Consider the following 23,013-nt stretch of genomic DNA (forward strand, 5'->3'; position numbering starts at 1 on the left):
AAAATCCATAGAATTGTTTAATAATTTGTCAAAATGAAGTTTTTTACATGCTTCTTTCAAAAATATAATAAAAAGTATGGGTCCCCGGACTTTTTTGCCAGCTACAGGTTGTGCAAAATTGTCAGATTTTGGATAGATTATGCATGGAAAATCCAATTTTGTGTGATAAAAAGAAAACTACCTGATAGAATTTTAAGATAAAATGTGAGAAGATAGGTCTTATACCATGCTTTCAGATAAGAAAAAGAACTTGTTTTGCTACATATTAAAATTGGTAAACTCACAACACTTTCTATCATAAAATAACTATATCTGAGTTATCTCCCCTACTATTTGAGTTATCTCCCCTTATTTAGCAAAGTTGAAAAAAAAGAATCAAAACAAATATGGTGTTTTTTTTAGAAATTACAGCTGTAAATATGATAAAGCACATAATTTTGTATATTTACATCGAAAGTCTTACACACGAATTACACATTACTCTCAAAATTTGCACAATTCATTAAAGATATAGACAAACTGTTATCTGCTTCTTCAAAATCCAAGATGGAGGAAGACACCCGAGCCACTTTAAATCAATAAAATTGAGAATGGAAATGGGGAATGTGTCAAAGAGACAACAACCCGACCATAGAGCAGACAACAGCCGAAGGCCACCAATGGGTCTTCAATGCAGCGAGAAACTCCCGCACCCGGAGGCGTCCTTCAGCTGGCCCCTAAACAAATATGTATACTAGTTCATTGATAATGGACGTCATACTAAACTCCAAATTATACACAAGAAACTAAAATTAAAAATGATACAAGACTAACAAAGGCCAGAGGCTCCTGACTGGAACAGGCGCAAAAATGCGGCGGGTTAAACAAGTTTTTTGAGATCTCAATCCTCCCCCTATACCTCTAGCTAATGTAGAAAAAACAAACGGACAACAGTACGCACAGTAAAACTCAGTTTAAGAGAAGTCAGAGTCCGATGTCAGAATAGGAAACAAAAGAAAATAAACAAAATGACAATGCTTTAAAACTCCCTGTGGAGGATAAAATTGATATTTTAATATAACGACCGTTTAATTTCAAGTGGGGGTTATTGTTTTTTCCTCAAAAATATATTCTGATCCCAAATTTGATGAAAAAAATATTGTGGTCAACCAGATGACAAAAATAAATATTCTGAATACAGATTTTCCCCATACCTAATAGTGTAAAATTTTGAAGAAAAAAAATTTAATTGATAGCGTCGAAAAACTAAAAAAAAATCTGACTCCATAACCATTATCCCCCTTCCCCAACCTCTTGAAGATAAATGGTTGTTCCTTACTAGTTGTAACTGAGTATACTAAATCAATCAAAATATTATTGAAGAAAGTCAAATGATTACTCAGCATCGCAGTATCGAATCTGCACAAATATTGAACAGAATGCATGAGTCAATAAAGACAATGATATTTTGTTTTTCAGCTTTTGAAAAGGCATTCCAGATTTTTACTTTTCCTGGAAGTTTACCTTACCTACCATGAGTAACACAACAGATTTTACTAGGGGAGCAGGATCTATCTATTCCGGATCGCCGGAGTACGTACCAAATGTTAAGGTTAATTCCGTATTGCCTAATATTCAGTTTTTGCACAATGTTTAGCTTACTGTGGTTAGTTCATCTTTTTCTGTCTAATTTGACCGTGAATTATCAGTTGTTTTTTTACCTTTTTTACAAGTTTGATAGCTCCTCTCCTCACCTTTTGAGCATTTTATTTAGTTAATGAATTACTGAAGATCAGCATACTTACATTTCCTTTTTCAAAAACTTCAAAAAAGTTTACAGAATTTTCAACTAAAAATAATCAAATAAAAATATAATGTTCGATATTTGTATTTAGCTCAATAGCTGAGAAAATTAAATTATTATGAAAAAAATAAATTTCCGAATTTTTTTATCGGGATCGTTAAAAGTTGAATTGATTCTTTGTTAGACGAATGAAATGTATCGTGGTAAAATGATAAATTTGACTATGAGGGCGATTAGCCCTTGACTCTTAAAAGATAAAGTTATCCAGCAAATCTGAACGTCCTTTGATTATTTGTTGTCATTTTAATATTAAACTCTGGGTTACCTAGAAGAGGAATAAGCAAAAACAATGTGATCTTACCTGTTTTCGTTTACGTAATAAACAAAATACGACAATATACGTTGTCTTGTCATAACAGTATTAGACAGCTCCAAACTTGTCGTTTTAAATTTGACTTTTGGAGACCACAGAGAGACATTCGGCGTACCAAATATTGTTAACACCTTTCCAATGTCATTATTTTTGTCATTGATATCAGCATAATTAGTTTTAATAGGAAGTGTATTGGTGAATGCCATCAAAACATTAGTGACATTCCTGATAAGGATTCTTATTTCCAACTTGACATTTCTCAGTTTCAACATAATATTCAACATTATAAACCTGACATTAACAGTTAAAAAAGTAAAACAAAAATACCGAACTCCAAGGCAAATTCAAAAAGGGGAAGTCCATAACAACTGACAAAATCAAACGCTATCAATCAACAGAACAAATGAAAAACAACTGCATTATTACTTACTTGGTATATGCGAAGAAAATGGTGGGTTCAACCTGGTTAGCTAGTTAAGGTTGACATAGATATTTTTCACGAGATTTACGCTGTCTATGTTGAGATTTGTAATTTCGTAGTTGATTTTTCGCATTTCTGAATTAAAATTTCTCAGCTTCAACTTGACAAAAATAAACCACAAGGAAGACTTAAACTCGATTGCGGAATCAATGCTATGTATGAGGGAAATGAGGCAGTATACGAAGACACAAAACCAACAGGCATAATATAGAGGTCACTATACAGACCTCAACAAAAGACAAGTATTTCAAACTATAAACAGTTCTAAGGTTACTTTTTTTATAAAACAAACTTTACAGAAACATATTATCAAATGTCGACCATACATACAAAATGACCAGGTTAAGCCAGTCGAACAACTCTCCTGCAAGCACATTCACGTGTGGCTGTACGTTGTATTCCAGCATTCATTAACCCTCAATTTAAAATAAATGTTCAGAAATGGATTTTTTTTCGGAAAATGCCTGTCTGTTCCAAGTCAAACAATATAAAACAATGTTGGATTTAACAAAAAACAACAATTATCCATACATCAGGTTCTAGAAAGTAAGAAAGTTTGAATATTTTTAAAAGATGTGATAAAAAGAAGAAAAATATGTTAACGGATCCAGATTAGTTATAAAGTACATATAATCGTTTTCATTTGGTAACCCCCTGAATTTTCACCTTGTTTGATTAAAGAGTATTACATATTCTGGTATTTTTTATCCGTTTCTTATAGTGTTGGATCTTTAATTTATTGATTGTTAATTATTGAAACATTTAATTTTTATGTTCTATAAAGAGTGGTGTGGTCCGTAATTTTTTCTCAGAAAGGACGAACATTTTTTTTTATCCCAAGTTATAATATTTACAGTAGGATTTAAATTTATACAGATACTGATTTTTGTCGAGCCTTCGACTTTTGTCGAAAAAGCGAGACATAGCGATCCTACATTCCGTCGGCGTCGTCGTCGTCGTCGTCGTCGTCGGCGTCCACAAATATTCACTCTGTGGTTAAAGTTTTTGAAATTTTAATAACTTTCTTAAACTACCCTGGATTTCTACCAATCTTGGACAGAAGCTTGTTTATGATCATAAGATAATATTCAAAAGTAAATTTTGTAAAAAAAAAATTCCATTTTTTCCGTATTTTACTTATAAATGGACTTAGTTTTTCTGCCAGGAAACAATACATTCACTCTGTGGTTAAAGTTTTTGAAATTTTAATAACTTTCTTAAACTATTCTGGATTTGTACCAAACTTGGAAAGAAGCTTGTTTGTGATCATAAGATAGTATCCAGAAGTAAATTTTGTAAAAAAAAAAATCCATTTTTTTCGTATTTTACTTATAAATGGACTTAGTTTTTCTGCCAGTTAACATTACATTCACTCTGTGGTTAAAGTTTTTAAAATTTTAACAACTTTCTTAAACTATCCTGGATTTGTACCAAACTTGGACAGAAGCTTGTTTATGATTAAAAGCTAGTATCTAAAAGGAAATTTTGTTAAAATTTTGTTCCATTTTTTCCGTATTTTACTTATAAATGGACTTAGTTTTTCTTCCAGTTAACATTACATAACAGTCTGCAGTTTAAGTTTTTATTTTAAAACATTTATTAGATTCATAAACTATCCTGGATTTTTACCAAACTTGGACAGAAGCTTCTTACAATCAAAAGATAGTATAGAGAGGAATATTTTTATTAATTTTTTTCCTCATTTTTGTTGAGCCTGTGATTAACAGCAAAAGTAGGCGAGACACTGGGTTCCGTGGAACCCTTACGAATTTTTTAATAACTCACCTCATTCCGTCATATGTTTCCAAATGATGTAAAAGCAACCCAAAAATAGATTTATTCAAATATCACCATGTGGCACTGTTGTGTAATCAGACTACTTGCTAATTAAGCAATAACGTTCTTTGCTGTCCATTTATAAGGGATAACTACATTTCGTGACTATAATAAATCTATTTTTATTCTCCGATTTAACTTCATGTATCTAACCAACATCTTCTTGACTCACTGTACTAGTACTTGTTTAATGCTTAAATAGTAGTTAATTGTGTCCATTGGGAAAAAAATAGTTCATATTGTATTGTAAATATGAATACTTAGCTAAAATATAAACTTATTATATACAAAATATCGTAATATTGAAAGTAAGTAAATATCTTATGAGCTACATTCATATACAAATTGTATCTAGAAATATAATAATGCTTAATTGATACAGCTTTGATAACACGACACAATTTCTGCCGTAGAAAAAAAATACTTTCATATTCATAAACATTTATTTGATTTCAAATATCTGTAAATATAAGTATTGAATGCTGTTTTTAAGTGCTATCGAAATGAAAACAAGTGAAATTCACAGTATAAATGATGCGCTGAATCATTCAATTCTAAAATGAACTAAGTAACCCTACATTTTTAAACCTTCAAGTAGTAACTTGCATACCATATGTTGATAAATATGACTTTCTTCCTAGTAGTAAATGGAGTGGAATATTTCATATCTCGTCTCTTATAAACCTTCAAATATCATACAATAGGAATCAAGATAAAAAGATAACAACCTCTAATTCATAGTTTATTATGTATTTGTAAGTCCGAAGTGCAATCAAGGGAAGTCACGAAATGTAGCTATCCCTTATAAATGGACAGCAAAGAACGTTGTTGCTTTAGCAAGTAGTCTGATTACACATCAGTGCCACATGGTGATATTTGATTTTTCGATTTTGATATGTTCAATATTTTCCACGAAAAATATGATATTAGTTACCTTATTTATTGAAAAAGTCCATATGTTACCAACTTGCAATATATTTTTTATCATACTTAAAACAGCATTGTATACTCAATGAATTCAAAATGAAGGCTTTAATTCTATTGCTGATTTTGTTTGCGTCTTGTGTGCCCTCGGAAGAACTTAAGAGGTTTGTCGGATCATCTGATGCAGGAAAGACTGATCCTATATTATGGATGATTATAAATCAACTTCAAGCTTTTCAGACGAAATTGACAAACCTTGAACATAAGGTCGAGACTAAAATGAATAAACTGGACGATAAATTAGAGACAAAAATGAATAAACTTAGTGAAAAAGACGACAAATTGACTAAGAGAATTACAGATATAGAAAAAAATATCAGTAGCACCAAACAGTATGATAAACTAGGAAAACAATTAAGTGACTTTGAGACAAAACTAATTGCAAATAGCAAGAAAATTACTGATTTGAAGAATGATATTAACATAATTAAAAAAGGTAAGTTGTGTTTATATTCAAATATATTCGTATTGTACAAACATACTAGTTACGTTTATTCGGAAAGTAAATAAATATATTGTCTGCAAACTTCTTAATTATGATACCAATTTTATGCATAAAACTAATTCAAACAGATTATGTCGAAAGTATAACATAAAAACAAGATTATACGTTTGAAAGAAAGAAAATTTGAGTGATGCTGTTTATACAAGGTTTAATAGATATAGTCATCGAGTATCCTTAGTTTGAAGAAAAACATGCAGAAACTGCAAATAAATATGTGTGCATTCAAATTCAAGATTGGTTTTTATTTTCAAATTCTTTTTATCATCTTTTGCCGAAATGTTCTGATGAACGTATATCTGATAGCATTATCACAATTACATGTAAAATTTGAACAGCTGAATTTTTTAATGGGATACAAGCAAAAATTCCTATATAGAGGTACATTTATTTATTATATACTATATAATTGTTCATTTACAGGTATAAAGGACAAGTGTACTCCTGGATGGAAAAGGTTCAACAACCACTGTTACATGTTTCGATATGACAGACTTACGTGGAAACAGGCAAAGGTATTGATTTCCCCAAATGTATTATTATAAAATAGTTTCTGTTATTTGAACCCTCATGGGAAAAAAATTGTCGCATAATTCAAATCATTTTTGTTGAAAATACCAAATTGAATGTAGTACGTCATTTTTGAGTTTAATAAAAACAAAATTTCTAATACATGTTTTTGTACAATAGACACAGTATAAAGATGTAATAAGATTGACAATAAACTATCTAAAAGAGAGCAAAGGACGAGGATGTAAACAATTAAAGGACATTGTATGTCCTTCAACAATGAGCAAATGCTATACCGTTCTGTAAGCTATGAAGAAACCGGATTGACAAAATGTGAAACAATTTAAAAAAGAAAACAAACGGCCTTATTAATGCTGAAACAATAAACCGAATAACAAATATTACAGACAACAACTAACGACAACTTCTAAATTGCGGGCTCCCGACTATAGAATGGGGCGGGGTTAAACATGTTTGTGAGCGCTCAACCATCCACGTAACCTGTGACAGTTATATAAAGGTACACCATAAGAACAAACAATTAATAAAAATACGTTAGAAAATGCTTTCTGGTAATTCATCAAATCGATTCACCTGCACTGTTAAAAAAAAACTATCTATGTAACTAACAATGTTTAACATTTACGACTACAGCATGAATGTGAGAACTACAAGGCATATTTAGTTAAAATAGAAACATCAACAGAAAACAGATGGATTAGCCACGAAATAACTGTCAGTGCAAGTAAGTGAATTTATCCAAGAGAATTCCAGTTTTAATTGAAGCTGATCTTTTAAAACAGCAATACCTCTTTATCTCATTTATCATTTTTAAAAAGTTAAAGTGGGCATACAGGAATCGCTATTTCCGTCTATATGTCCGCTCGACTATTAATCTGTCGAGCCTCTTGTTCGGGATGTATTAGATTCGCTATGCGAACAGCTTTAGTTAAAACTTGCCTTTAATTGTAAAAGTCCTGTAGGATAATACTTAATGTGAGGAAGGGGTGACCTTTAAGAAAGTACGATGTATTGATTGTTGGTTGTTTAAGTTTAGTGGAAAGAGGACGAAGTCCTTATAAATTACTATTAAAATGCTGATTTTCGCAAAATTAAAACTTCAATTTCGTAATACTAAGCCAATCAAATATCATTTATAATTCTACAAATCATTATATTACAAAACAAATCACTATCATTTAAAAAACAATACGGCACTTAGGAGAAACCCAATACCTTTGGCTTCGGGACTTACGAGTGAACAATAGATAAATCGTTTAACTTAATTGTAAAAGAATAACTCAAACAAAAACTAATCAATTCCCGGCATAATTTGTGTTTGAAAATAAACAGAAATACGAAAACATGTCTGATGTTGCTCCTGTTGTCTTATTTATCATGTTAATTTCAATCTAAACTAGGAAACACCATCTTCAATTTTAAGTTTTGATTTTTTTCTTCCTATATATACTATTATATCTTTTCATTAACAATATTATGGTATTATTACGTGAGTATTTCTGTATTGCCAATACAGCTGGCCAAGGACCAATTACAAGGCCAATACAGAAATACACGTAATGATACCTTTATTAATTAACTACAGTGTTAACATTGTTTTAATTTATATACCACAAGAGATAAACATTTTTTACCTTGAAGTGGAACTATCCAAATATGAGTTCCCATTTATCATGTTTATAAGCTGCAATATCAAATGATCTGGTGCTGTTTCCAGGCGTCTTCTACATTTTCTCATCTGATGAATTTTTCTACCCTTACCAGTCACTATAAAGTGTTACAGTTCATATTTAGACGCAACACATAAATAGTAATTGGAAAGGTACTGCCATTGCATGTATAAACTGTAATGCAGAAACAAATTATTTAAAAAAAAATGTAGGAGTTGAATATGATTGAAAGTGATACAACTATCCATGAGGCAACTGACCGAAGATTTGAACAATTACAGGTCACCCTTCCACAATGCATATGCCTGGTTCGGGTTGAAAAATAAATGACAGTTTACAAATCATGAGAAGCGAGAGTAAACAGTAAATCGGTTGAACATGAGGTCGACAAGAAATGAACTTTGTGATAAACTACGCGTTGCCCAAACCTGCAATAATTCAATTGCCTGCTTACAAAATGCTTTGTAAATGAATGTGACCGTCTTTAGCCTTAAATATATGCCACACTGAACGTTTCGGCATGTTTATGGTGAGTAAATGAAAACTGCGTCTTCCTAACGACTGTTTACTTTAAGTTTGTGTTTATCGTGACTTTCGATCTAAAAACTAGAGACGTTCCGAAATCCTGTATTGGCCGGATCAGAACTCGGCCAATACAGAAAAAATCAATATTGGCCGAGTTATTCTGTATTGGCCGAGTTGACACTTTTATATTGCATAGGCAGTTTTCATCATGTTAAGTCCAATAACATAGTAGTTAATTAATAAAATAATTTACACCTTAACACGAAGAAAATACCAAGTCAGATTATTATTATTTCTCGTGATACAAAAAAAATGCCCAATTGGTTTAGGTGGGTTTTCCCAGAAATCTCATTTGTTTGATATATATCGTATGTTCAAACATTGTAAGCACTATCTCGTTTTAAAACGGACACATATTCGTCCTCATTGTCATTCATTTTGGTAATCAGATATATACAAAATTGCGGGAAATCATATCCTATGTTGGTTCTAGGCCTGTTGTTATGAATTTTAAGTATGTAAAATTGAGAATGGAAATGGGGAATGTGTCAAAGAGACAACAACACTACCAAAGAGCACGAAACAGCCAAAGGCCACCAATGGGTCTTCAACACAGCGAGAAAATCCCGCACCCGGAGGTGGGCTTCAGCTGGCCCCTAATAAAACATGTGTACTACTTCAGTGAAAATGGACGTCACACTAAACTCCGAAACATTTAAATGAATTATAATTAAAAAACATACAAGACTAACAAAGGCCAGAAGCTCTCGACTTGGGACAGGCGCAAAAATGCGGCGGGGTTAAATATGTTTTTGTGAGATTTCAACCCTTCCCCTTTACCTCTAGCCAATGTAGAATAAACAAACACACAGCAATACTCACAGTTAATCTCAGTTTAAAAGAAGTCCGAGTCCGATGTCAGAATAGGTAACAGAAGAAACTAAGCAAAATGACAATGATACATAAATTAACAAAGGACTACTAGCAGTTACTGACATGCCAGCTCCAGACCTCAATTAAACTGATTGAAAGATTATGTCTTCATCATATGAAAAGCAAGCACAATCCCTCCCGTTACTGGTTTAGTATCATACCATCATAAAATATATGAGACGAACATAACCCGTATCATGTAAACAACTGGTTTTAGAATAAATGTGTTTATTTCAGATGTAACATTTTTTGAGTAAACAATGTACACCTCTATGGTGACCGGGGAATAGAAATATGGTCACTTGTGGTCTTCCTCCGACCTGCCGTAAAACCTTTGTCAAAGTGGGGCGTCCGTTTGACTGTGCGGGTTATATCAATGCGCAGCCACGTCTTGTCAGATTGGGAACGCTTATTCGATGCCTCGTGTAGAGAGAGTACTTCGCTCTTTCTACGCGTTAAGAACCCTTGCAACAACTTTTTGAGTGTCTAGAGGTGACCAGGTGCAAGGCAAAATTTCTGAATAATGAATAGATCACCTTAGCTGTATTTGGCAAATAGTTTCGGAAATTTGGGTCATGAAGGCTCTTTAACTTCGTTCTTTGTTTGGTCTTTTAAAAAAAATATCCGAGCGTCACTGATGCGTATTTTGTCGACGAAACGCGCGTCTGGCATATACAATTTTAATTCTGATATCCATGTCTATTTTTATTGGCAATTGTATGGGACAGCAATTTTACCAATTTTGGCCTCATTGGGTCGCTGTCGTAAAGAGATATGTATCATAATTTGTTGTTATTGTATCGATTTATCTTATTACATTTGCAATATTTTTTATTAAAGAAAGTATTTTTCATAGGATCAAGCCATGATCAGATCTGGACAGGTTTAAATGATTTGTCAAGAGAAGGACATTTTACGTGGGTGCTTGATCACAGTTCAGTTGGGTTTTCAAATTGGAATACAGGTGAACCTGACGATGGAAGTAGAGGTGAAGACTGTGGAAGCATCCATACAAATGGTCGATCTACTTGGAATGATGCGCCTTGTGCATACAAAACTGGATACATATGCGAGAAGTAACGGTAATGTATGTCATGGTGTTTTAACGTATGTCGACCGCTGTGCTATCTAACATGTGGCATCGTTTGATGATCTAATATATGTCCAGTTTTTTTACTACTAAAAAAGTACTAAAACTAGTATCGAATTTATTCGAGTTGATTGGAATCATTTGGAAAAATAAATTTAAATTATATACATGCAATCGTGTATTTCAGATGTTTCGTGTACCAAATGATCCAGACTGTGAGAAAAGTGTCTCCGTAAAACTCTTTTTGGTACATCATTTAAATTGCTCCTTGCAATATGTAGGGCTTAAGCGTATAGACAAATATATTATAACTAATAAAATTATACAAATACTACAAATAAATTCAATTCAATTCAATACAGGAAATGTGAACTCATTATTTGTTAAGAAAAAAGAAATTTACCTGCACAAGTTAAACATATATTCAAGTCGTAACAGTTCATCTTTGCATGTATGCGCTATACAAAATGTTTGCCTCGTCTAAAATTAAGAATGTCCGAGGATACCGAAAGGAAAAACTGACAGTAAAATTCAACTTTATCTGAAAGGGTTCCAACGCTAACAATTAGAAATTAAATAAATTGTAAGACATGATGTATTATTATCATGTGAATACCGAAGCACTAGTGCTGGGTATAGCTACTCATGTCAATGGAAACTTTAAGGTTGTACCAAACATCTTGACTAAAATTAATTTGGCTCGTTTAATTTTCATAAATTTTTTACAAAATATTTACTTTGACCCTTTGACAAAAATATCAAAATTTCAAAATACTTGAACCACACACTTTATCGGAAATATTTCATTTGATATATAGCAGTTTGACAAACACTAATTTTAATCATCGAGAAGTTTAATATTTCCATAGGCGGATCCAGGGGGCCTGCCCCCCCCCCCCCTTTTGTGGGAAAAATTTGGTTGTTTATACAGGGAATCATTGAAGCATGACTGGAGCTCCCTCCTTAAGGTCAGTCAGTGGGCCCCCTTATAAAAAGTTCCGCCACTGATTTCCTTAACAATAAAACGTGATTAAAACGTTCAGCTGATTTTTACAGAGTTATCTCCCTGTAGTGTTATGTAACACCTTAAATCCAAAATTCGTTTTACCACTGTTAGGCCAAGTCACGATATTCTTTGTTTAGTGTCCCCCTGCTGATAGATTTTGTATGGCCTGTGGTTTACAATCCTTTTGGATGGGCTCCACACAAACAGGAGGAAGATACAAGAAGAAGATGTTGAAAATCAGCATTTTTGTTTTGATGAAACCTTTTTGAAATCATGAAATCAGGAATTTAAAAGGATATTTGACAGTGTACTCGATGCCAAACGGATGTTCTAATGTTTGGTCTATAATAAAATTACAACATACTGAGTTGATGGTCGATTGATACAATTATGATGTCAGTTGTATACCTGTTTTGTTTATTATGGGTGTCCTGGAGTTTTTGTGTGTGTTTCTTTCTGGCTTGTTGGAAGGTTTTAAAATATTGACTTGATGCCAAAACAAACAAAAAAGTTAAAACAGCCTTATCCTGATATAAACTGTACAATTCAAATCGATAGATATTGATTTTGTTACTTTCAGAATGATATACAGTGAAAGGAAGACTTGCTTCGTCGATGGTCTTGAACGAAATAATACGAATAAACTCAAAATAAAACTACAAAAATGTTACTATTTTATTATTACATGAAATTTCCTAATTTATTTTCATGTTTATCGTTAATGCTTTTCAATTTCTTTTTGCATATAATGCTATAATTGCACCTCCTATATACCTTTTTTTCAAATTATTTGTGGAGTTTTCCGAAGCACATAATTGAATTTGCCTTATATGGGAGTGGAGGTGTCATTTTAGGAAAACTTTGCCTTATATGGGAGTGAATGTGTCACTTTCGGAACTTTGCCTTCGGTGCGCCTAGTCGTTAAAATGTAATTGCGTATCTCATTTTTTCCTGGGTTGACTTCAATGAATAATTCAAAGTAATGGGGGAATTCTGACTGCATATATCCCGTTAAACGGACGCCACCACGAGTTGGCTAACCGTTATGGAATATATGTTTCATAGATGACGGACGACGGGTATATTCCTATTGTCGTTACCACAATCCCGTCCTCATGCATTTCCTCGAATTAAATTTATCACCGGGTATGTACATGCATGAGCAACATGACGGGTGCCACATGTGGAGCAATTTGCTTACTTTTCATCTGATATCACCTCCGGATTTTGGTGGGGTTCCATTTAACAATTCTTTAGTTTTCTATGTTGTGTTTTGTGTACTGTTGTTTGTCTTTTCGTCGTTTTTCAATTTTTGCCATGGCACTGCCAGTTTGTGTGATTAATGAGTTTGAGTATCAATGTGGAATCTTTTGCCTCTCTTAAATAAAGGATGCCCCAGATACATCTATGTATGTTTCATATCTTGCAATGCTACTTAGAAACTGACAGTGATGGTTCGGTTAAAAAATCAGTGCATGTTAAAGAAGCAACAATTTAGAATCAATTAGTATATAACTGAACTTAAATTTCCGAGAAATTTTCTATATATTGTGATTCTGCATGACAACTATATTTCTGCAAGTTTATATAACCTTCTGATGTTTGCGTTCCCTGACATTATTAACTTGGTGTAGGATTGTTTGTTTCATGAATTTATTAAAACAAGAGGTCCTAATGGTAAAATCAAAGCTATGTCTGTATTATATCAACACGGAGTTGTCCCACTTTTTATTGTCGCATTGTCGTTCTCATTCTAGTTCAGCACATCCACCGATGCTGTTTTTTACAAGATTTTTACTTTTAGTCTAAAAAGAGTAATATAAGGGATTTACGTACCTTTCAGGAGCACATGAGTGCATTCCAGGTTTTTGATAGGTTTCATGTTGTCAAATATTTCGTATATTGTAGAATATGTGGACTTGTGCTAGTTAGCCTTTTTGCAAGGGTGTCGTCAGACTTTTTAAAAATTGATATCGTACCCCTTCTTTTTTTGATAAAGGGAATTTTTCTATTTTTGTAAACGATATAAGAATAATGCTAATTCAACTATTTCAAAAGTATTTACTTAGTGCAGCTTACACAATTTTCTTCAAAGCAGAGCTTCGAAACATTGCCTCAGAATGTCCGAGCTAGAAATTATTGATGTTGTAATGTGTTACTAGTATTCAAATTCGAGTATTTCTAGCTGAATAATTAAGGTGATATTAGAAGATATTACATTTAAGTTCTCGGAACTTTGTATTATATTAAAAATAACGACTTTGAGATGCCAATGTGCACTAGATGGTTGCTTGCTATATATAGGTAGGCGATAACCATCGCATTATTACTTTCATTTGCAAACCAAACAATAATTTTGTCATGTGTATGTTTTTTTGAGTACCTATGCTAAAAGGGCTAGTGTGAACTTTTCCCATCACTTGGCGTCCGTCGTCTGTCGTCCGTCGTCTGTCGTCCTTCGTCTGTTCACTTTTACAAAAACTATCATCCTCTGAAACTACTGAGCCAAATTTGACCACATTTGTTCACAATCATTATTGGGGTATCTAGTTTAAACAATTGTGTCCGATGACCCCAGTTGCCAAGCGACATGACCAACATGGCTAAAAATAGAAAATAGGGGTTTAATGCAAGTTTTGTCTCTTTTCTTGAAAACTAAAATAGATAGAGAGAAACTTGAAATAGTAAAAATAATCAGCAAGACAAGATCTACAAATAAGTCTAATGGCCGAAATCATCAGTCGACTCCTGGTTGGTATAATTGCTTTTTAATGACAATTTGTGCCATTTTTTGCCTGTTTGCCTATAATCTTAAGTACTATAATAGATAGATAGACTATTTGAGTATCAAGACAAGATCTACAAATAAGTCAACATAGCCGAAAACGTTAGTCAACTCCTTATTAAAATTACTGCTCCTTAATGACGAGTATTGCCTATTATCTTGAAAACTATAAAAGATAGATAGACACTTTAAATAGGAAAAAGGATCTGCAAATAAATAAAATTTTGACGAAATTGGTATTGAATTCTTTGTATGAGTTATTGTGCGAGTGTTTATCCTTTTAGTGTTGTGGGCAAAAAATAGATCAGCAATACTATATTAACAAAAGAGATTTCTGTCGTGAGTTATATTCTAGTCTGCAATGTCGGAGAGTGTCCATTGTTGAAGGTTGTAATCTTGTAATTGACTGCTCCATAGGCTTACATGCAATACAGCTGATCTTTGAAAATAAAAAAATAAAAAATGCTACATAGAAAAAAAATTTCATGTTCATGTTCATGTTCATATCATGTATGTACTAATGTGAAATTGTGATTTAATCGAAAAAAAAGTGGGTCATGCCACGAAGAATAAAAAGTTACGTAGCACTGAAGTCAAAACAATTTTTTTCTACTTTCTGTTTGCTGTTTTTACTAGGCTGCATTACTTCCAGTAAACATGATATCCTTCCACTTTCTTGGATTGATATCCCCAAAAAGATATTTTTTAAATCTATAAATATATATATGTTTCAATTCAGCATAAACTTTTAATCAAACAGAAAAAATTGAGTCTAGAAAAAAATTCAGAAAAAATGGACTATTTTATTTACCTCCATGTTTTGACAAGCACCGGAAACTGGAGCTGTAATACAAGACTGGTACCTATAACTATAATGACATGTCTTAAAAAAATAAATCATTTACTTAGTTTCATTAGGTAGCCATATTTGAACATAAAAAATGCCATTAAAAGAATTGTTTAGTTGTATTAATAAATATAATCCCACTATTAAAGGAGTACCCCTTTCTGAAAAAGGCAAAATTTGGAAATAAGTCATGCCTATCAAATGATCTGTAAATCTCATTCTAGTCTATCTTTATGAATGTTTTCTTATTATTTGGATACTGTGATATATATAAATATATATATGTTTCAGTTCAGCATAAACTTTTAATCAAACAGAAAAAATTGAGTCTAGAAAAAAAATCAGAAAAAATGGACTATTTTATTTACCTCCATGTTTTCACCTGAAGATGTACATAGACCAAGGTGATCGACACAGGCACTTTGGGGCCTCTAGTTTTTATTTTGTTATATCGAGAAGATAGCGTAGAAGGCAGATATTTTCTAGTTTCTGATTTATTTTATCTTCATCATTTATAGATACCAGTCTATTGCTTGAAACTGTATGTTGCCCTCTAGATCTCGCTTGGTAATGTTGTCAATACAGTGGAATTTTTATGCGACTATCATACAAGTGAGAGAGAGGCTTAGCTAGCTATAAAACCAGGTTTAATCCACAATTTTCTACATAAGGAAATGCCTGTACCAAGTCAGGAATATGACAGTTGTTTTCCATTAGTTTGATGTGTTTGAGCTTTTGATTTTGCCATTTGAAAAGGGACTTTCCGTTTTAAATTTTCCTTGAAGTTCCGTATTTTTGTTATTTTACTTTTTGGTTACTTTTGTCTTTTGTTTGCATACCCAGCATCATTATTTATTTATTCATGCAATATTGATCATGTATCAATTCAAAACAGCCTTGCAATATGTATCGTCTCCTAAACTTGGCAAACGGGATAGGGTTATACAACAATAATATTTTCTTATCCGTTTTCAATTTGGTAAGGGAGACAATATTTATATACGTTGTCTCATTCTAACATTGATTGGGGTTTATCCAATAAGTAGTCGTGTTTAATGGGCAAGAAATAAAAATAAAGAACGAAGATACAAATCTATAACAGATCGAGCCATTTGTAAAGTTGTATCTAGCAAGTGATAACTGTATCAGGTTATTTGTTCAATCTCTAACCAGGGAGTATTAAAGATATTTAATATAAAGGAAAACTCAACTGTACTCTTCAGTTTTGTAGTATTTGCATATGCCTAGAGGTATTATTGATTTATGTAAGTGAATAACAACAAATCATATCGTATTGTCTAGTTGTCGAGTTTATTCGTTTGGCGAATTACTTTACATTAGAATATAGCAAAGTACTCTCGACCAATGAAATTGTAGGATTGGATGCCTCTTAATTGTGAAGAATGAATGTAAATCATGTTCTTAATAAGGGATTGTCCTATTATTTGGGTCTATTTACAGTTCAAAACAAAGAGGTTTTATAAATGAGTTACAAATGCCCCGAAGCACATTTATCAGATTGAAGGGATTTATCACACAGTGATTGAAACTGACTAAAAGTTGAGTTGTGAAACAAACAAAAATCTCAAAATAAGTTGAAGTTTACTGGTGCAGTAAAATTTGGACCGTTTATCAGCTTGAAAGAATTTGTGATTAAAACTGACTAAAAGTTGAATTTTGAACAGATATATCATGTTAAGGATGGGTATTTGCGAAAAATACCAGTCGAGGGAATGTTAGATTCATTCTCAAGACTGGTATTTTTCGCAAATACCCCTCAAGAACATGCTATATCTGTTTAATTACACCGAATGTTTACTGGTGCAGTAAAATTGGTACCGTGAATGTTATCATGAAAATATTTATAACTTCAAATTACTATAAATTAAACGATACCAAAGCAAGCCAAAAAAAAAAAAAATCTTTCAGATAAAAAATAACCTAAATCTTTAGCTTTCCAAAACTTTGATTACTTGATCAGCGGTTGGGGAGAATAGTTATTTCCAATACACATGATACATGTATTCCGATAAAAAAAACAGGAATTTAATTTTGAACATATTAAAAACTTTTAAGGGCGTTATTTTTGAACATTTCCCTGACATAATGAAACAGTATTTGATGTAAAAAGCCAGACCAAATTATTGGCTGTGAAATAAAATTTTGTTGTAACTCAAATGATTTAATTGATTTAAAGTGTAAATAAAAAAAGGATAATTCCTCACTAAAATATTACATGATTTACATTCATACTCACAATCAGGAAACATACAATTCCTACCTTTTCTTTCTACTGTTGTGTCACCTAATATCTATAACGCATTTTTTTTAAAAATATTTCCCAAATGATAAGAAAGTCCTCACATCACTAAAACTAATCCATAAATGACATGCCGAAAAAGGAAGTCATGCATCAATTATAAACATTGCACTGACAATGAAACTAATTCATGAATAGATCATTTGAGCCTTGAGCACTTTACAATATTCTAAGTTTGTAAGTGTCGGTTAGTGTATGGAAAGGTATATACTATGAAATTTAGATCGAGGGGCTTGCCCCGAGCTCTTAATTTCATAGTATATACCTTTCCATACACTATGCAATTTAGCACATATTTACAACTTGAGTAATCCTGTAATTAGTATATTGATATGATTTGGCTGACTAGGTGTATCTCATGTACGTAGTTTTGTAAATCTACTCACTAGTATCATTGTAAAATATTGAATCCAGAATGAAAAGATGGTAGCTGCTGGTGTAAGTATGTTTATTGACATAAAGCGGAGTTTTACTATTCATGTACTTCTTCACATGGTAAGATGACAAAATAAATTGACCAAAAGCAGGCAATAATTAAATTGCAGTGGAAGCTTTACATTCTTGAAAACATTTTTTCAATTTCACCTAAAAACTAAAACTATAATAAATTTTACACATATAGATAGTTTGCACTGGCGGATCCAAAAAAGGGGAGGGGGAGTTCAGGAGGGGGATGTAAAACGCCCTTCTTGTGATGATCAATGCTTTTGAATGAGGACATACAGTTGGACCCCCCCCCCCTTTTATCTTGGGTTGGAACCCCTTTTTAAAATGACTGGATCTGCCCTGGTATGTACCCATAGGTAGCCTAGCGGATAGTTTACATGCATGAAATATTTGTCACTGGACATTAAGCAACCAATAATCAATCAATTCATGACAAAATATATCAAATTGCTGTAATTTTCCTTCACAAGGTTTCATGGTTCACTCTTTTTTGTGTACAAAGTAATTGCATGGAAGATAAATGATTACAGTTCTCAGATGGCGTTGTACTCTAATCAAGGTATAAAAAAACATATGTGTTACTCTTTATTTAAATGAAAGAAACTTTCATTCGTCAAAAACATTTTTAGATCCAAAGATTAAATAGTAGGATGTTTAAAAATCAATTTGAAAACTAATTACAAACTATTTAGTTTAATTTAGCACATACTTACAACTTCTCGTCCAATCAAATTGCTTATATTTGCCTTCTAATTTTCATAGTACATACTTTTCCTGTGTACTAAGTAACTACGCATGAATGACCACAAGGGTAAGATTTCATTGTATCGTAATCAAGATATTTAAAACATAAATTGCCACTGGCTATTTTGAAATAAAATGCTGTGTTCCAAATTAAATTAAATAGTTTGTAATTAGTTTTCATGTTGATTTTTAAATATCCTGCTATTAAAATCTTTTGATCTAAAAAATGTTTTTGACAATTGCAAATTTTATCATTTAAATAAAGGGTAATACATATGGATTAGAGTACAACGATATCTTAACATTATGATAATGTATCATCCATGCAACTACTTTGTACACAGAAAAGTGTGTACTATGAAACCTTGTGAAGGAAAATTAAAGCAACTTGGTGATAATTTTTTAAACTTTCTTAAGGAAGGTGATCTATTTCGTCATGAATTGATTGATTTATTGATTATTGGTTGCTTAATGTTCAGTGGCAAATATTTCATGCATGTTCAGGACATGTCATGAATTGAAAAACTGTGATTATGTCTGAAGATAATGTGCCACCTATATATATATATAAACATATTCTGATAAATCTTTTAGTTTTTACTTTGAAATAATAAAAAAAAAACACAAAACACAAAACACAAAACACAAAACCTATAATCTCTGATCTATTGGTAGTTGCTGTTTAATGCCTATCTGCTAGACTATATCTATTGTGACAAACTATCTATATGTTTCAAATTCATTATAGCTTTAGTTTTACTGTGAAATTAAAAAATGTTTTCAAAACATGTAAAGCTTCCACTGCAATTTAATTATTGCCTGCTTTTGGTCAATTTATTTTGTCATCTTACCAAGTAAGAAGAACATGTATAGTAAAACACCGCTTTATATCAGTAAACATACTTACACGAGCAGCTATCATCTTTTCATTCTGGAGTGAAGGGCCTTTTGAAATCACATATTTTACAATGATACTAGTGAGTAGATTTACAAAACTTCGTTAATGAGCTCCGTTTTACAAACACCTGTGATACAAGTAGTCAGCCAAAATAAACTATCAATAGACCAATTAAAAGATTACTCGAGTTGTAAATATGTGCTAAATTGGATAGTCTATGGAAAGGTATATACTATGAAATTAAGAGCTCGGGGCAAGCCCCTCGCTCTAAATTTCATAGTATATACCTTTCCATAGACTAACCTAGACTTGGAACACAGCATTTATTTCAAAAAAGCCAGTAGCAATTTTTGTTTTAATATCTTGATTACGATACAATGAAATCTTACCCTTCTGGTCATTCATGCGTAGTTACTTAGTACATGGAAAAAGTATGTACTATGAAAATTAGAAGGCAAATATAAGCAATTTGAATGGACGAGAAGTTGTAAGTATGTGCTTAGAATATAGCAAAGTGCTCTCGACCAATGAAATTGTAGGATTTGGTGTTTCTTAATTGTGAAGAATGAATGAAATCATGTTCTTAGTAAGGGGTTATCCTATTGTTTAGGCCTACTTACAGTTCAAAACAAAGAGGTTTTATAAATGAGTTACAACTGCCCCGAAGCACATTTATCAGATTGAAGGGATTTATCACACAGTGATTGAAACTGACTAAAAGTTGAGTTGTGAAACAAACAAAAATCTCAAAATAAGTTGAAGTTTACTGGTGCAGTAAAATTTGGACCGTTTATCAGCTTGAAAGAATTTGTGATTAAAACTGACTAAAAGTTGAATTTTGAACAGATATATCATGTTAAGGATGGGTATTTGCGAAAAATACCAGTCGAGGGAATGTTAGATTCATTCTCAAGACTGGTATTTTTCGCAAATACCCCTCAAGAACATGCTATATCTGTTTAATTACACCGAATGTTAACGTTCAAAAACGCATTGATGATCGTGACGTTACAAGCGTCCAGTCGGATAGAGTTTTTTTTGGCAAATACCATGGCAGAGAGGGTAAAAAAGGCATATGCTTTTTGCATATACCCCGGCTGCGTTAAAAAATGAACGATATTCATTTGATAACAGTAAATTGGTGAAAAATACACTGGATGTCAACCAATTAAAACCCAGGATTCTTACATAAGGTGTAATTATGAAACAAAAACAAAAAAAAACAAAATTAGATGAAGTTTACTGGTGCAGTAACATTGGTTACTGAATCCGCAGTTGGTGAGAATAGTAATTTCCAATATTCTGATAAAATTCTAAAAAAAGGAATTAGTTAAACTTTTGAATATATTTTAAACTATTTTAAAGACATTGTATTTGAACATTTCCCTGACATAATGAAGTAGTATTTGATGTAAAGGACTGGACTGAAATATTGGCTGTAAAATAAAATTTATTTGTAACTCAAATTTTGAATTTATTGATTTAAAATGGAAATAAACAAAAAGTTTGATTGATTGTTGGTTGCTTTACGCCGCATTAGCACAACAAGGCTATATCGCGGCGAATAAACAAAAAGATAATTCTTCGCTAAAATATTACATGATTTACATTCATACTAACAATCAGGAAATATGTCTTACCATTTCATTGTACTGTTGTGTCATCTAAAGTATAAAACATAATTTATTATATTTTCCAAAATTATAAGAAGGTCCTCACATCACTAAAACTAATCCATAAATGAAATCATGCCTAAAAAGGAAGTCATGCATTAATTACAAACATTGCACTGACAATGAAACTAATTCTTAAATACAACCAATCAAGAGATCATTTAAGCCTTGAGCACTTTAGAATATTCTAAGTTTGTAAGAGAATCATAATCCCTTACTTCATGATAAGTACTCGTTAACGCTCGTACTTAATCATGAAGAAAGGGATTATCATTCTCTTACATATTCTAAGACAGGATGAAAATGAATAATCTGCAAAACAAAAATACAGGAAACAATTGTGTACATACATTTTTATAAATGAAAAAAGTAAGCATGCATACATGTAGCAACAGATGAAAATGAATATTCAATCCGGAATAAATTCTTCAGCCCAAGTCCCCCACCCCATCCAAGAAGATCAAATGGACGTCCCCTAGCTAATCATGAACTTTTAATCAACACTCCTGAGATTCTTGCATGATCTGGCGAAAATATTTGGAAATTGTATTTCGAAGTTTTGGACGCGCAAAAATCTCCGTACAAACGGTTACACTACAATCACATATTTGCTGACGGTTGCACATGAGTACACTATTTATTTCTGTCTTTGGTAATTTTTACAAGATTAAAAGTACATATAAAATGTGTCTCTCTTTTTTGCCGCGGTTGAAATAGTTTTAATTGAAAACAAAGATACTAGAAAAGGGTGCATGGCAATTGATGAATTATCAAGTTTTGGAAATATTATCAAGACCTTCCTGGGAGCGTCGTCATGATACCAAATATCGATTCCATCGTTTGAACATTGCAGCAGATACTATTTCATATAGTTTTCACATCTTCACGTCACAGATAGATAATAACTTTAAAAATTATAAAATTATGTTTCATTTCAACATTTGTTGTCCAAGTCCTTATGTCAATTGCATCTTCCATGTTTAAGTAGTTCGAAAAATAGGCTCGATCCGCGGGACAAATCAAATACTAGATAAATTATTATTTGCTGATCTATGCTAAAGAAGTGCACACAAATTCTGAAGAAAGGGGGTATCGATCCTCGCTTCCCTCTACCCTGCAAATGACATGATAATTTGCATTTAGCACAGTTCCCCATACCTCAAAATTCAAAGAATTAACACAATAAAGAAAAAACAAACAGAACTGTTAAAGACAGATTGTGATGTAAAGTGTTGTCGATTGCTTAAGCAAGCACATGTCACATATAAAGTCAAACTATTCAAATGAAATTTTCAATTCGGTCGTACTCCATAGGTTTTATTGGTGCATTAAAAAATTGAAATATAATAAAATGTGATTGATCATTAAATCTGTCAAACGAATAGTTTCGAAACGGTGATTATCGCTATACATTTCCAGTGACGGTCGAAATTCCCGTCCTTAACTCCGGTCACTTTGAAGAACCTACCTATTGGATTTATCGGTGTGCTCTCGTGATTGAGTTATATTCCTCAATTCAAAATAATTTCCTAAATTTTGTCACAACAAGTTTTAATAACACAATATCCGTATTTTCATTACTGGC

General features: G+C 32.2%; 1 protein-coding gene across 2 annotated transcripts; it reads left to right on the plus strand.

The window, feature by feature from the left end:
• The first annotated feature begins 5,456 nt into the window (after positions 1-5,456).
• On the plus strand, positions 5,457-12,382 carry LOC127721783 (low affinity immunoglobulin epsilon Fc receptor-like). Of its 2 annotated transcripts, none has more exons than XM_052228576.1 (5): positions 5,457-5,893; positions 6,383-6,474; positions 7,124-7,214; positions 10,475-10,705; positions 12,295-12,382. In XM_052228576.1, exons 1-4 carry the CDS (start codon positions 5,497-5,499, stop codon positions 10,696-10,698), a joined length of 804 nt encoding a protein of 267 aa, XP_052084536.1. In that variant the 5' UTR covers positions 5,457-5,496; the 3' UTR covers positions 10,699-10,705; positions 12,295-12,382. The 2 variants fall into 2 exon arrangements, with proteins under 2 accessions (XP_052084536.1, XP_052084537.1); XM_052228577.1 differs by having other exon boundaries at positions 10,475-10,700.
• Positions 12,383-23,013: the final 10,631 nt, after the last annotated feature.

The sequence above is a fragment of the Mytilus californianus genome, unplaced genomic scaffold (genome assembly GCF_021869535.1).
Source record: "Mytilus californianus isolate M0D057914Y unplaced genomic scaffold, xbMytCali1.0.p SCAF_12, whole genome shotgun sequence".
Taxonomy (NCBI): domain Eukaryota; kingdom Metazoa; phylum Mollusca; class Bivalvia; order Mytilida; family Mytilidae; genus Mytilus; species Mytilus californianus.

Bases quoted from the DNA above. Each gene is read 5' to 3' on its own strand.
- LOC127721783 (XM_052228576.1), top strand. From the start codon at position 5,497: ATGAAGGCTTTAATTCTATTGCTGATTTTGTTTGCGTCTTGTGTGCCC. The intron at 5,894-6,382 runs GTAAGTTGTGTT...GTTCATTTACAG, and splicing joins TATTAACATAATTAAAAAAG to GTATAAAGGACAAGTGTACT. The intron at 6,475-7,123 runs GTATTGATTTCC...TTACGACTACAG, and splicing joins TTACGTGGAAACAGGCAAAG to CATGAATGTGAGAACTACAA.